The sequence below is a fragment of the Plasmodium gonderi genome, assembly GCF_002157705.1.
Source record: "Plasmodium gonderi DNA, contig: Chr10, whole genome shotgun sequence".
NCBI classification, from domain to species: domain Eukaryota; phylum Apicomplexa; class Aconoidasida; order Haemosporida; family Plasmodiidae; genus Plasmodium; species Plasmodium gonderi.
Window position 1 is genome coordinate 879,581 of NW_021628935.1, and position 14,845 is coordinate 894,425.

Here is a 14,845-nt window from a genome sequence, read left to right on the forward strand (position 1 = left end):
AAAAAATCAAAACCCGACTCATGAAATGGAATATTCTGCACAATCATCCTCAATGTGAAAAGTGGACGACATGCGATATTATCACATGGTAAAAATATGTACATGATGAAATATGTGTGCATATCAGTAAGGTATTCTAGTGCAAGGTGTTATAATGCGTACATATGTGTAGTGTCATATGTGTAGTACCACGCGCGAACTCTAGCGATGCCCTTTCAAATGGAGAAAGCCATATAAAGGGATTAACAGCCATGAACTGTATGATGTGTTTTGTCACATCACTCAATGAATCAATCACTTTCTTTTCTTTTTTTTTTTTAAAGTTCTACTTAAAAATACCAGCATTACACTTTCCCACAAATAATAACCGTAACTTGTTACTCAACAGGTAGTAAGCCATGTCAAAATAAGGGTTTAAAAAAAAAAAAAAAAAAAAAAAGCACTCCCTATCCGTATAAACTTTACAATTCTAGATTAGTAGGTACTGTATTATTCTCATTTTTTCATCTTGTCTAATTTACACTAAAAATAGAATTTAGGAAATGGAACAAATTTTTCTTATGTGGAATTTCTTCTGGAAAATGTTCTCCCACCATCACTTGGTTTCCTTCTTCTGTAAGACGTTTGTGATGATGCTTATTTATTATATATGCTAAATCATAATGAATGGATGTGTTCCTTTTCACAAAATTATATTTGCACATATTTTCGGAATCGACAGAGTTATTAAACTCTAATGTATACACTGTAGTTCTTTTTTTTTTTTCGTGCATTTGGTTCATGTAACATTTCTTACATATACAGATTCTTTCAAAATCTGTTTTGTATTTTTTCATTGTGTCCTTTTTATATCTCTTAATTTCATATTTTCCATAATTTACTATTAATTTACTTTTTGTTTTTAAGCTCAAGTTGGAGGAATCTGCTACATTCTCTGATAGGTCATATTCATTCGCCTTGTGCGTTTTACTTCTTTGATATTTGTTTTCGTTCTTCCTATAAATGTATGACTTCCTGGATCTATTTTTCTCCTCTACACAGCTTGTTGGTGTTATGCAGGTACTTTTTCCATTCATCTTTGAGTAATGTTTTTCTTCCTTCAAGCATGTTTTACCGTTTTCCTCTTTATGATTCTCTTCACTTTTTTTTCTGTGGTTAACGAATTCGAAAATTTTAGAATATTCCTTTAAATAGGTCAATGCGTCCATTTTACAAAGGCAAGAAGGGGGATACGTGTCTGTCTGTTTGTGTCTGTATGCGTCGGCATATGTCTGCCTATGTCTGTTTGTGTCTGCCTATGTCTGTTTGTGTCTGCCTGTGTCTGCCTATGTCTGTTTGTGTCTGTATGTGTCTGCCTATGTCTGTTTGTGTCTGTCTGTGTCTGTATGTGTCTGCTTGCGTCCGTCTGTTTGTGTGTTTACGTGTGTGTGTGAGATGGATGGAGGGGTTATAAATTCGCGTCGTGACAAATTGTTTAGCAAAAAGGGCAGCGAATGCAAATCAGGTGACTCATCAAAAGCGTCTTTCAGTGTTCAAGACCTTGTAGATACGGAAAAAAATATAAAAAAATAATAAAATAGTAAGACGGTAAAATAAAAAATATAATGAAAACCAAATAGTGTTTTATAATTTAATGCCTGCAAACATAATTCAATACTAGACGCATAATATCAAATCAAACGCGCCCATTCAGCAGGATCACAAAGAAAATGAGATAAGTCACATAAAAAATTACGAAATAGGAAAACCGTTTATCCATTAAAAGAAAAATAATATCAGCAAAATTATTCATACTTTTTTTTTTTTGTTTTTTCTTGTTTACACTGTTTTGTAGTGGGAAATATGTATCTCAAAATATGGTAACGAAAGAAGAAAGAAAACATGGGACATGGTTGCATAAAAAGATTTTCACACACAAATTTGGTGTTTAAAAAAAAAAAAATAAATAAATAATAAAGGTTACATATGGAAATAAACCGTAGTACACGGTAGTGACTGACTAAGTAATAGTGCTATGTAGCCAAATCGAAAAACATTTCATTAATTATATTACCTGTGAAATTATTAGCAAACTAGAAAAAAAAAAAAAAAAAATGCAAAAAAACAGTTGTAGATAGCCAAATTTAAGCATATTTTCATACAATAATCCCTATAAAATTGTTAACACGTCAGGCAAAAAAAAAAAAAAAAAAAAAAAAAAAAAAAAAAAAAAAAAAAAAAAAAATTCTTTATATGGATCTACATATCTTTACAACTATGCTTCTATTCAAACATGTCAGACAGAACATGTAAAAAGGGGAGTAGGATTCTTCTTATATAAACATGCAAAAGTGGGGTACGTTAAAACGGTTGTCCATTTACTCTCTTTACACATAAAAAAAACATTCTTTTTTATCATTACCTCTGGAAAAAAAAATTCTAACTGTTCAAAATATTGTATGACTTGTTCATACAAAAGTGTTATATTTTAATGCTTTTGCAAAAAAAAAAAAAAAAAATAATATTACAAGGGAATGAGCATATCATTAAAAAAAAAAAAAAAAAAAAAAGTGGTGAATCATGCTCGGGAGTTCCATATTTCCATTTTAAAAAATAAAAAGTAAAAATTCTTATTTGTGTCTTCTACATTCATAACGAGTCATAAGAGACATTTTCTATCAAATGTGTACAGTTAATAAGAAGTAATTTAGAATGTATGCCCCGTCCTCCTACTTTTCCTCTCCTCTTATTCCTTTTTTTTTTTTTTTTTTTTTTTTTTTTTTTCCACAAGTATAAAATTGGGATCTTCCTGTTTGTTCCCATTTTTGCATATATTTACCTTAAGTGCGTAGGTACATATATATATGTGCACATATTGTGATGTGGTTGTTTTATGTTGACATAAGGTGTAAAATGTGATTAAATCGAGCTATTCTCACATAATTTGACATAAAGTAAAACCAAGAATTCTTCATGTCACGTGTTTACAAAAAGGGATAAGTATTTTTTTTTTTGAGCACCCCGTGCACGGATAAGGCTTCAACTTAAAATATGGCAACATAAGCATAAAAATACTACACATTCAATATGTGAACGACGACAAAAGAAGAAAGGAAGGAAGAAAAAAAAGAAAAGGAGAAATTTCTAGTTTTTAACAGCTCGTGGGGAATTAATCGGTCGAAATGAAGCTAACGTTAAATAGGCAATATTATAGGTATTTTCATCAATTGTTTATAAAATCTTTATGAAAAAAAAAAAAAAAAAAAAAAAAAAAAAGTCAATTTGATAAGTATGAAAAAGTGTTTATTACTTCATTATGCTATGACATTTTTTAAATTAGCAAAAATTTCATTTATGTGAAACGAAAATTGGAGAAAATGCAAAAGGGTCGGGAGAAGGCAGGCAACACATAAATACATACATCCATAATTCATACTACACGCATGCATATGTATATATATATATATATATATACAGACCACCAGGAGCGAAATGAACTAAAGAAACGCCAAGCACAAATAGAAAAATTTCTCAAACATTTTACCTCAATGTTTTAAAACATTGCAGTATTATTCGCGCGGGCGTGAACAAATATTTCAGGCGGAATTTTTGAATTTTTTGAGAAAATTAAAGCATCTCACATTTTATATACACTTATGTATGTGCGTATACAGCATGAACCCTGTGTGTGGCACACAAATGCCGATCAGGAAGGGATATTGCTATTATCGATTCGGCTTCAACAACCTAGCGAACGTTTTCAATAATAATGAAACCTTAAGAAAGAGTTATATATCCGATTCATACACAAACGATCATATTCAACTTTAGTGGCTAATTTGATAAAATAAAACATTAATATAAAAAGCTTAGAATAATAGGGGGGGGGGGGGAAAAAAAAAAAAAGTTCATATAAGAATAAATTAAGGTGTTTTTTTTTTTTTTTCCATCTACACTTTGACAATACTTCCCTTACTGGCATGATTAACATTTTACAGACAAATATTCACCCACATAAGATATACACAAACATTTGCACGAACAAGTTCCCCATGGATGAATACAAATGTACATGTTGCTTTGATGACATATACATAAACAGTGAAAAGAAACTGTTCTACATTGACATATGTAAACATAAGATATGTGGAGAATGCATAGAAGACCATTTGAACAAACACAACAAGCAGCATTGCCCCCGTTGTAAGATACCCGTGACAAAAAAAAATGTTGTCTCCTTTGATATAGAAGAAAGAATATATTTCAATCAGAAAAATATAAGGTCCAAATTGACTGAAATTTTTAATAAAAAAAGACACAACTTTGATACTACGCCATTATACAATAGCTACTTGGAGCAAATTGAAGATATTATTTATATGCTAACTAATGAATGTGATGAAAAAAAAAGGAAAATAATTGAAGATTATATTAAAAAATATGAAAAAGAAAATCAGAAATTAATTGAAGAAAATAATGTTCTTATTTATGAAAATGAAAAAAAAAAAATTCATGATATTGTGAAAAAAGAAGGCAATTTTTATGAAATAACGAAGCATAGGTCTATTATAAACAAATCCCATAATGAAACATTTGTACATTCATTAGTTAAGGAAAACCCAAAATTATTTGATGAAATAAAAGTAACCAAAATTACCGAATCACAGCCACAACCTTTAAATCCAGCTATTAAACAGGATACCGATATACCTAGGCGAAGATTTTCTTCTGAACAAGATTTAAAAAAATCGGACTATGCAGGGGGGTACGATTCTTCCATTGTTTTTAAAAGGTGTGACACGGAGTTTAATTCCACAATATACCTTAACATATGAAATGTTCCTTCCCCATACTCTTGTCCTTATTTCTATTTCTATTTCTATTTCTATTTCTATTCCTTTTTTTTTTTTTTTTTTTTTTTTTTTTTTTCGTTCTTTTTCCATTTCATGTTTACAAAGGAGCATTATAGACACATGTTTTCTTGTGTAGGGTTTTTCATGGAAATATTTTCCCCCACGTTCAACCAAAGTTATGCTTATGCATTTCGTCTTTTTTTTTATTTATTTATTTTTTTTTTTTTTTTTTTTCCTGCATGCATCTAACGGGGTTTTGTGTGCATATAAGCCCATTGGCTTGTACAGATGATTTGTAAATTTGTTCATTTTTAAAAAATGCATGTATGTGCATGTGATAAACACTAAGAGGAAATTAAATTTTACCTGACTCTTTAAAGTATTTAAAAAAAGAAAAAAAATATTTTAAGGCACATGGTTTCGTTTAACCCAGGTGGCTGGGGACATACCACCTACGCGTCATGCATGTCAGACGATGGTAGATAGAATGGGTAAGAACTACTTTGACTAAATTATTTTTTTTACCAATTTTACAATTCCTTGGAACGATTCTGCTTATTGTTGGATAGGAGTTAAGGTGAAGGAGGAGGAGGAAGTGTTTACACAGAACACATACGTGGAAATTTCAAGTTGTGTGTAAAAATAACAGGTATGGGAATTACGTGGTGGTAATAAAACACTCCTTTGTGTATACAGGGAGTTAAACATACCCGTGTATAAATTCACAAATGAGGATTCTCCATTTTATTTGTTCGACTTTAAAAAAAAAAAATATGACACGCGTTTGCATATGGTCAGCACAGGAAATGCCCTTGGGGTCAGGCAGATTATTCACACACAGATGTACATTTGAAAATGATGTATCTGCTCTTTTCTTATGTCCCCCTAAATATATATATATATACTAAAGGAGCGAGGATGGTATCTAAAAATGGGAATTATTCAATGCACACTTATCGAAATATTTAGGACTGCTGCTCTTGAATGCCATATGAAAACTTGATACTGATTCTGAGAGGGAAATGATTAACATTGGAAGAAACGAAGCAGAAAATTCAAAAAAAAAAAAAAAAAAAAAAATTAGCCCTGTTTACATTTCACTACACCGGAGTATGGTAGAAAATTCAAAAAAAAAAAAAATAAAAAAAATGAACCCAATTAGCGCTTCACTAAACCGGAGTAAGGGGAAAAAAAAAAAAAAAATAAAATAAAATAAAATAATGTGATGTAATAAAAAAGAGATATACAACGCGCAGAAACTAATATGCATGCTTAAGCCAAGCGATTTTCAACAATTAAGGAAAGGTGAATCCCGAGGGATTCTGCTTGTTTCGGTACAGGCCTATGTAGAAATACCACTTCAGAACGCCACTTCAGAACGCCACTTCAGAACGCCACTTCAGAATACCACTTCGAAACACCTCTTGACATATACCCCTCGTTGCTCTGCACGTATAGGCTGGTTCACTCCTCTTTGTAAGTCCAGCGAAGGAATACGCATAGAGTACTAGTTAGGCAAGGTACCAAAGTGCAAATACAATATGGCGATGAATGAAGGAATAGAAGAGAGAGTAAACCGCTTCTACAATGTGATTCAAAGGGAAATAGCTAACTATTTTACGCAACCGAAAGACAAAAACGAACATCTGAGTTACAATAGAATAAAACTATTTTTGCAAGATTTATTAGACTTTCTAAATTGTGATGGATTTTATATTTTTACAAAATTACAACAAGGCAAGGATAAAATGAGATACTTTCAAGAACCTAAACTTTTTTCTTTTTGTATTTTACCACAACAACTTAATAGAGAATTTTTACTTTTCTGCAAACAGTGTACATTATTATATTCAGAAATTTTTGATAACATCGTTTGTGATATTCACTTTTTATTAAAAATATTTTCGGGAATACGAGAGTATGATGAATTTTATCGAAGAATGATTGAAATTTGTGAAAGGGTATATCTGAATAAGCAAAAAGGAGGAGGAGTAGAAGCAGGAGTAGGAGTAGGAGGGAGAGAAATAGAAAAAGACATACGTTGTGTCATTGGAAGATCGGATTACATGATGAATGTAAATGAAAAAAATTTAAATGAGGAATCAAGCCAAAAAAAAGAAAAAAGTGACTGTGAAATTAAACAAATTGAATATAACACCATTTCAGTAGCATTTGGAAACTTATCATCAACCCTTTTCGAAGCACATAAAAATATGATAAAACAGATTTATATGGAATATTTTTCATATATGGATAACGAAGAAGAAAAAAAAGTTTGTGAAATATTAGAAAATAAATTTCAAAATGATTTTCTTGAAGGCATAATTACATGCATGTTAAAATGTCATAATGCTTATTTGAAAAAATATAAACCTTTACAAGGAGCTAGAAAAACCATGATCATTTTTGTTCTTCATAATGAACATATGAATAGCTTTGACAAAGATAGGACAAAATATGAGTTAAACAAAAGAGGTATTAATCAGAAATGCTTTACTATAGATGAGTTACAAATTTTATTTGAAAAAAAAAAACTCTTTTTAAATTATTCTTACGAATCGTTAAGTGATTCCCTCAAGAGGGTTAGGGCAAATCAAGGGAATGATCCCTCCCAATGGAAATTTGAGCCTGGGAAGTTAATACTCGATTTGAATACCGAAGCGGTGGAGAAACCGGTGAAGGAAGAGACGGAGGAAGACTTGAACTTGTCAGACTATCACACAAATTACAACCGAAATGTATTCGAAGTTAGTGTCGTGTACTTTCGATCTCTATACTCACCAGACCACTTCAATGAAACCATTTGGTTATTGCGAGAATTGCTTGAATTCAGCGATGCAGTAAAAGTTCCATCCCTGCCGTATCAGCTAGTCGGTTCCAAACGAATACAAATGTTGCTCCTAGATAATGATATTCTGAAAAAATATATTTCTTTAGACTTACATAAAATGCAAAAAACAGAAGAACAAATATGTTACGATATGAACTTGTTACGAAAAACTTTTGCTTTGCAAGTAGATCCCTCTTTAGAGAAAAATAAAAATATCGTTTCGAAAGCTATTCAAAGGGAGTATCATTATTTGCTAAAACCACAGAGAGAAGGTGGAAAAAATAACCTGCACGGTCAGGATGTTCGAGAAAAACTAATGCTTTTTTATAAACCAGAGGAAAGGCAAAAGTTGTCGTTTTATGTCTTAATGCAAAGGTTGTTTCCACCATCATTTACCACAATACATTGCCGAACGAAAGAACACACAAACGAAGAATTTTTTGATAATTCAAGTCATTTAAAAGTTGAAGAAAGGAAAAGGGAAAAAGTTACACAGCAAGGGGATATTTCTTCTCTACCCTGTGACAAATTACCCAACTGTGCTTCATCACACGAGGATAATTGCTGTGCAGGAAAATATCATCTTGTCGAATTTTCACCTGAACACTCCATTTCCGAAATTAGCCTCTTTCACAACTTTATTTTTTATGAAAATGAAAACATCTTGAATGAACAAAAGGGATACTTGGTCCGAACGAAAAATGTCAAGGAAAATGAAGGAGGTGCTATTTGTGGAATATCAAGCCTAGATTCCTTCTTCTTAGTATGAAAAAGGTGCATAATAAAGCAGTTATAAGGTGTGCAAGAAAAAAAAAAAAAAAAAAAAAAAAAAAAAGAGAAAAGAAGAGTAGAGAAGAGGAGTAGGCCCGATTAGTAGCTTTTCCCATTACTGCCCTGCGTCGAGAAAAAGATAAATGAGAATTATAAAAAAAAAAAAAAAAAAAAAAAAAGCTCGCCCACTCCCCATGCCCCGTGTGCTTTCCGAATTTGGAGCTGTTAAAAAATGGGGAATTTCTGCAACATCGGGGGTGCCCTACGCCAGCTCGTTTGCAGATTTTAATTTGTTTATTTATCCATTTATCTATTTATTTATTTACTTCATTTTTGTCGAAATTTTGTGGGACAGTGTTATGACCGTTCACGCCCTTTGCTCGTCGCTTTGTATGACCGTTCATGCCGTTTGGCTCTTTTTTTCACTGCGAGTCAGCATTATATTTGTCAATCTCCTTATGGATGGCCGCTTCTCCGGGACGAAAATGAAAGATGAATAAAGAACAGGATTCCTCTTGTTCTTTGCAGATTGCACACTAAACCTGACTTACCATTCATTCATACAAACATACACATACATATACACACAGAGAGAGAGAGAGAGAGAGAGAGAGAAAGGAACGCATTTTTTCTCGACATTTTTCACGATAATGAAAACTATTATTTTTTAATACCACAAAAGGGTGTATACACTAAAAATGTTTCTTTACATGCTTAGGAACACAGTTCGAAACGTAAAACGTCTGTACGATGTAAAATTATTCTTAAAAGAAAATTACTCAAAGGGCAGAAAAGAAGCAGAACATGATGATGCTGCTGTTTTTAATTCACTTTACAATTCCTCCCACTCGGATTTATTTTTTAATGATGTAAACATTTGCGTGGAAAGGAAAAGTGTGGAAGAGAAGAATACTTTACTTTTCAATAAGGTTCGAAATGACAAAAGGCACAGAAAGAGGGCCTTTCAAAAAAGGGGTTACTGGAAGAAGATGCATTACTTCATGCGAAAGAGTAACATGATGAGGTAGGGAGCAAATGCGTTTGTTCATGAAATGTGTACGCATGCGTATGTGTGTATAAGGTATATGCATGTATGTGGAGATACACAGACGCATAAGTGCAAACTGTTTGATAAGAAAAATTGGTCATTTCTCATACACACACCACACACGCACAACTTTACATATACTTTTTTTTTTCTTTTTTTTTCTTTTTTTTTTACATTGAAAATTTCCATTACTGCAACTTCCTTACAGCTTCGCATTCAAAATGCAAAATATAGACTACGAAAAGATGAAAAAACTAAAAAGGGGAGAAGTATATTCCACCTAGGAGAATACAATTTGGAGGAGATAATTACGTTATCATTTCTTTCATTACAAGCATTCATGATTTGTTATATTTAACTTTTTTATATTTATTTTATTTTATTTTTTTTTTTTTTTTTGCTCCTTCTCATGACTGAGGAATGGATACTTTTCTTTGGTTGGTATGAACTTCCAGCTGTAAAATACGTGTTTAAGGGGGAAAAAAAAAAAACATAAAATAATAAAAAATAATAAAATAAAAATAGAGTAATGTACAAATGTGCTGCTTTATACACACAAATTTTTATATCCAAATATGTAACAAAAAAAAAAAAAAAACGATTCGTATTGAAACAACATATGATACACCCCAAATAAGATTATAAAAATTCAATGAAAGGATAGCAATAGACTATCATCACAAATTTTTTTTTTTTTTTTTTTTTTTTCTTACATCGCTAAATAGTTTCTTCAGCTTTTCTTCCGAATTGCTAATAACTTTTTTCCTGCTTTCTCTGTAAAGGGGTAAAAATAAAATTTTGTCCAAAGGAGGGAAGTGAGTTTACATCCAAAACGGTTCGTCCTTCATGTGACAAACTGAGGTGTGTGTACATTTCTCATTATCACCCTATCTATCCATCTATATTTATTTCTCTCTCTCACTATCTATATGCGTATGTATGTAAGTATGTATGTATGTAAGTATGTAAGTATGTATGTATGCATGTCTGTGTGACGGTCACAGAGAGTGTGCGTACATTTCTCCAGTAATGTAATGTATCCTTCGCGTGATGGTATCATAACATTTGTTTTTTTCCTCCCGAACTAAAATTAAGCCAACAAGCTTGTGTAAAACTGCGTCTTCCTCCAAGTTTTTAACCTCCTATGAGAAAAAGTTGACGGGAATTTTATCATTCATCAATGGGTGCATAAAATGTGGAGAAGGACATCATATAATACCCACGGGTGTTTACAAGTATATGATCATTTTGCAAATTTTCCATGTACGGGGGTGGGAATGGGTTTATTTCTTTGAACACCTGTCGACTTCCCTGTGCGCTAGTATTAGCAGCCCTGCACACACATCTCTCTCGATATATATATGTACATGTGCACACGTGTATGTATTTACACATATGGAGAGACATCTTGACAACTGAGCAACCATAATGGTAATATCGCCTCCTTACCTCCAGAAGAATTTCATTTTCCACCTTCTGTGTAAGCAGTTCTTCCAACTGGGCGTTCAACTTTTCACAACCTTAAAATGGAAAAAAAAAAAAAAAAAAATTTCTTACCCCTCATATTATATCGTAACATTCAGCAGAAATGCATATTAACTGTGCAATTCTATTTTCTTTACTTTTGCTTACTGGTTTTTAGGGTATTTATCTCCTTCACAATTTTCGTGACTCTGTCTTGTGACATGTTGCATAAACTGCTCCTTGGCTTCCAACAAATGAGAAGTGTTAACCCCAAATGGTGGAAAGGTGAACCAGGGGTGAAGGTTTTTCCTTACAAAGCTCAGATTAATTTTACACCTTCACGGTGAGTGGTAGGTCTCGCAAAATTATCTTCTTCCACTTTACTCATAAAGACTGTGTGCCAAGGTGTAAAGTGTCGTATGCACACAGGATGATATATAAATGTTATGTAGCCTCTGGAGAAGAGATACAAAAATGTGTGTAAAAAAAAAAAAAAAAAAAAAAAAAGTTTGTTGGTGGAGGTTTTGTAAACTTTCCCTCCAGGGTTATACCTTATCTCTTTTGCTCATAGATAGGAAAATGTGCTTATAAAGAATTGCATAACCGTTGCTAAAACATGGCTTAAAAGTTGCTAAAAAATGGCTGGAATTTTCCCTCTTTTTTTGCGCCCAATGGGGTAAAAATAAGTCAGCGTCAAAGCGAAGAGAAGAAAAATTGCATAAAGAAAACAGAGAGAGGTAGGTAGGTTATTTTCTATTTTCAGTACGAATTATTCACAAAAAAGAAAAAAAAAAAAAAAGAAAAAAAAAAGAAAAAAAAAGGCAATATCTCCTTATATAATGCAATATTCATATAATATATATATATAACATCTCCCCCCCCACCCCTCGATCCATCACAGAATCGCCATATGAACAGTAAAATGCATGATGGGGTCGCTTTTTTACTGCTACACAAAATCCAAACAGTACCATGATGTGAAGGGGATGCAAATTTATTTTTATTTTTTCATTGTTTTTCTTTTACTTCTTTATTTTTGCCGCTTCATTTTTACTTCTCCATTTTTGCCGCTTCATTTTTACCGCTTCATTTTTACTTCTCCATTTTTACCGCTTCACTTTTACCGCTTCACTTTTATTTTTTGATTTCTCCTGGGGGGTGTAATAAAGCGCAATAGGCTCCTGCCCATGCGGTGGAGCTCAAGCAAATGTCCACATAATAGGGGAAAATATAGCACTCATTGGTAAGGAGGAAATTGTTTTTTGTTTTTTTTTTTATAGAAGCTATTGTTGTGTTAATTTCCGTGTGAATTTTGGACGACACATGCTGTTTCAAGTACATACAATTTAAATAATTAAAATTACTTAGGAGAAAATTGAAAAAATGTAAATTTTTGATTTTTACATGAATTAGCATATTGTGCAGAAAAAGATATGTATATATCACACACAGCAGTTGGACATTTTGCACGGACAGCTCGTCCAACAATTCGTTCATTTTGTAGTGAATTCTTCCTCCAGCAGTGATATTTTCACCTAGATCCAACAATAGTTTCATATGCAAACAGTCTAACATCAGGTCGTAATAGCAAATATGTTGTTCCCTCTTGTCATTCAAGGTAAAAGAAAATAACAAGCCTATGACTGTTTTAAGGGTAAAATTGTCCTTGACACAAGAAAAATAAATTTTTTTTATTTTATTTTTTTTTTTTTGCAAATATTTTGTAGAAAACAACTTTTGCATAAAAAATACATCTAAATGTTTATTTTCAAAAAAGAAATTTAATTTTGAAAGCATAATATAAATTGTGGCAATACTAAACTTGGTATAATTTTCCAACTGGGATGTATTTTTCACAATAATTGTTTCTATCAAATTGGAGGCACATAATTGGTTATCTTCATTTATACTATTTTCTTCATTTGTGACATATTTCTCAAATTTTTTTGTTGTGCGTAAAATGAAAAAATGACACACACTTTGAACAAGCATACAAACTTCTTTTTCCCTGTATGTTAAAAGTACCTTATTTTTAATTTTGTTAAGAAGAATTTGAAGCAATTCATTATTACAGTAATTGTAGCAACTCAAGGTGTAAAAAAGAATCAATTCATATTTATTCTTCATATCGAACAGTTGGGAATATTCACCATCTTTTATTCTATATTGACAAGATGGAAGAAAACTTTTAACCTTTTTATGCACACCATGCGTCTCGTTAAGTCTTCTCTCAGGAGTTCCTTCAATCTTCCTTTTCAGTAAGCAATGTCTTTCCTCCAATATTTTAATGCTCTGTGAATTTTTTACACTGGAATCATGTCTCATAATGGATGTATCCGGATTTGTAATATCATCACCATGCTTATGAGGTATAGTGGTGTCTTTGGTTCGTTTATCCAATTCATTTATTGTCAAAATTCGCTTCGAAATGTAACTTATCAAGTCAGAAACTTTGCACTTTTCATAATTGTATCGATACATTGAGTGCAGTAAAATTATAAGTTGCGTCAAGTTGAAATTGGAATATTTGTTATAGACATAAAAGTAATATATATCACTTACAAATTGGGTTTGAATGTAAATGTTGTGATTGGTTTTATTAACGTATTGTTGGAAATGGCTTCTTCCATTTTCATCACTCTGTATATTTAATTTGTAAAGACTGTTCAAAATTATGCACACACTTTTCGAATTTAAAGTATAGAATAAGGAGTTTCTTTCATTTTTCCCCAGTCTTTGTATTATTAATTCACTAATTTGTGAATTTCTTATTGCACATTTTGCCATTATATCAAGTAATAATGTAACGTCTTGTTCATTCATAATATGTACATATTTTGTGAAAAAACCAACAGAGGTATTCATCATTTTGAGCAAATTATTTCTCTTTCGTTCCTCTTTTATGAGTCCAGATATATTCATAAACCCTTTTAAAATTAATATGTAGCTTTGACTATTATATATATCTTCCTTAAACATTTTCTCAATGAACTCATGAACGGTAATGGCTTGATTGTACAATTTTAAACTACAATTTTTTTTATCTTGACATTTTTTATAAAAATCGTATGATAACTTTTTAAGTGCTTTTAAGTTTTCACTTCTCCAGTTGGGAGTGCTGTACCTTCTTCTTCCTCCCCATGTCAGTAGGACACTTCTAATCATTTCTGCTCTTTCGATTTTTTTTTCTCCCTTTTCTTATGGGCAAAAAAGGAAGGAATGGAGAGAGAGATAGAGATAGAAATGGAAAGAGAGATAGAAATAGAAAGAGGGATGGGAAATAGAAAGAGAGATGGGAAATAGAAAGAGAGATAGAAATAGAAAGAGAGATGGGAAATAGAAAGAGAGATAGAAATAGAAAGAGAGATAGAAATAGAAAGAGAGATAGAAATAGAAAGAGAGATGGGAAATAGAAAGAGAGATAGAAATAGAAAGAGAGATAGAAATAGAAAGAGAGATAGAAAGAGGAACATGTAAAAGCGTGAAACCTGCACGTGATATATATGAACGAAACGAATTTAGTGGGGATCTCCCCCACCCCACCCCCACGATATAGAAGAATGATGTTATTTGCAAGTTTCCATTTCTTTCAAAAAAATGGAAGAAGATACTTTGTTTTTATTTTCCCTCATTAAACTAATAACTGATTTTTTTTTTTTTTCTGAAAAGAGGTAAATATGGAGGAAAGAAAAAAAAAAAAAAAAAAAAAGAAGTTTCACTTTTAAGTTGGTATATATGATTACATATATGTGACCCCCTTGGTGCGTCGGAACGGTGGCGATTTTTACAAAAAAAAAAAAAAAAAATCTCGGAACATTGCCTAATGCGTCCAACAAATCTCAGCACATTGCTGCGTTCAGATATATACATACATATGCACATGTGCAACACTAAAAATGA

The 14,845-nt window shown here is 31.8% G+C and overlaps 6 protein-coding genes across 6 annotated transcripts; 3 read left to right on the plus strand and 3 right to left on the minus strand.

The window, feature by feature from the left end:
* Positions 1 to 512: 512 nt before the first annotated feature.
* PGO_101910 (hypothetical protein, conserved) lies at positions 513 to 1,208 on the minus strand (the record flags this gene model as incomplete). The annotated part of the gene is made up of 1 exon (XM_028688221.1): positions 513 to 1,208. One exon carries the CDS (start codon positions 1,206 to 1,208, stop codon positions 513 to 515), a length of 696 nt encoding a protein of 231 aa, XP_028544022.1.
* Positions 1,209 to 4,031: 2,823 nt separating this feature from the next.
* PGO_101920 (CDK-activating kinase assembly factor) lies at positions 4,032 to 4,814 on the plus strand (the record flags this gene model as incomplete). The annotated part of the gene is made up of 1 exon (XM_028688222.1): positions 4,032 to 4,814. The coding sequence occupies one exon, from the start codon at positions 4,032 to 4,034 to the stop codon at positions 4,812 to 4,814; it is 783 nt and encodes a 260-aa protein (XP_028544023.1).
* Positions 4,815 to 6,379: 1,565 nt separating this feature from the next.
* Positions 6,380 to 8,431, plus strand: PGO_101930 (glutathione synthetase; the record flags this gene model as incomplete). The annotated part of the gene is made up of 1 exon (XM_028688223.1): positions 6,380 to 8,431. The coding sequence occupies one exon, from the start codon at positions 6,380 to 6,382 to the stop codon at positions 8,429 to 8,431; it is 2,052 nt and encodes a 683-aa protein (XP_028544024.1).
* A 700-nt stretch (positions 8,432 to 9,131) lies between these two features.
* PGO_101940 (hypothetical protein, conserved) lies at positions 9,132 to 9,765 on the plus strand (the record flags this gene model as incomplete). Its single annotated transcript, XM_028688224.1, has 2 exons — positions 9,132 to 9,457; positions 9,690 to 9,765. The coding sequence occupies 2 exons, from the start codon at positions 9,132 to 9,134 to the stop codon at positions 9,763 to 9,765; spliced, it is 402 nt and encodes a 133-aa protein (XP_028544025.1).
* A 123-nt stretch (positions 9,766 to 9,888) lies between these two features.
* Positions 9,889 to 11,168, minus strand: PGO_101950 (prefoldin subunit 6; the record flags this gene model as incomplete). Its single annotated transcript, XM_028688225.1, has 5 exons — positions 9,889 to 9,936; positions 10,195 to 10,255; positions 10,499 to 10,623; positions 10,931 to 11,001; positions 11,114 to 11,168. 5 exons carry the CDS (start codon positions 11,166 to 11,168, stop codon positions 9,889 to 9,891), a joined length of 360 nt encoding a protein of 119 aa, XP_028544026.1.
* A 911-nt stretch (positions 11,169 to 12,079) lies between these two features.
* PGO_101960 (hypothetical protein, conserved) lies at positions 12,080 to 14,110 on the minus strand (the record flags this gene model as incomplete). Its single annotated transcript, XM_028688226.1, has 1 exon — positions 12,080 to 14,110. The coding sequence occupies one exon, from the start codon at positions 14,108 to 14,110 to the stop codon at positions 12,080 to 12,082; it is 2,031 nt and encodes a 676-aa protein (XP_028544027.1).
* Positions 14,111 to 14,845: the final 735 nt, after the last annotated feature.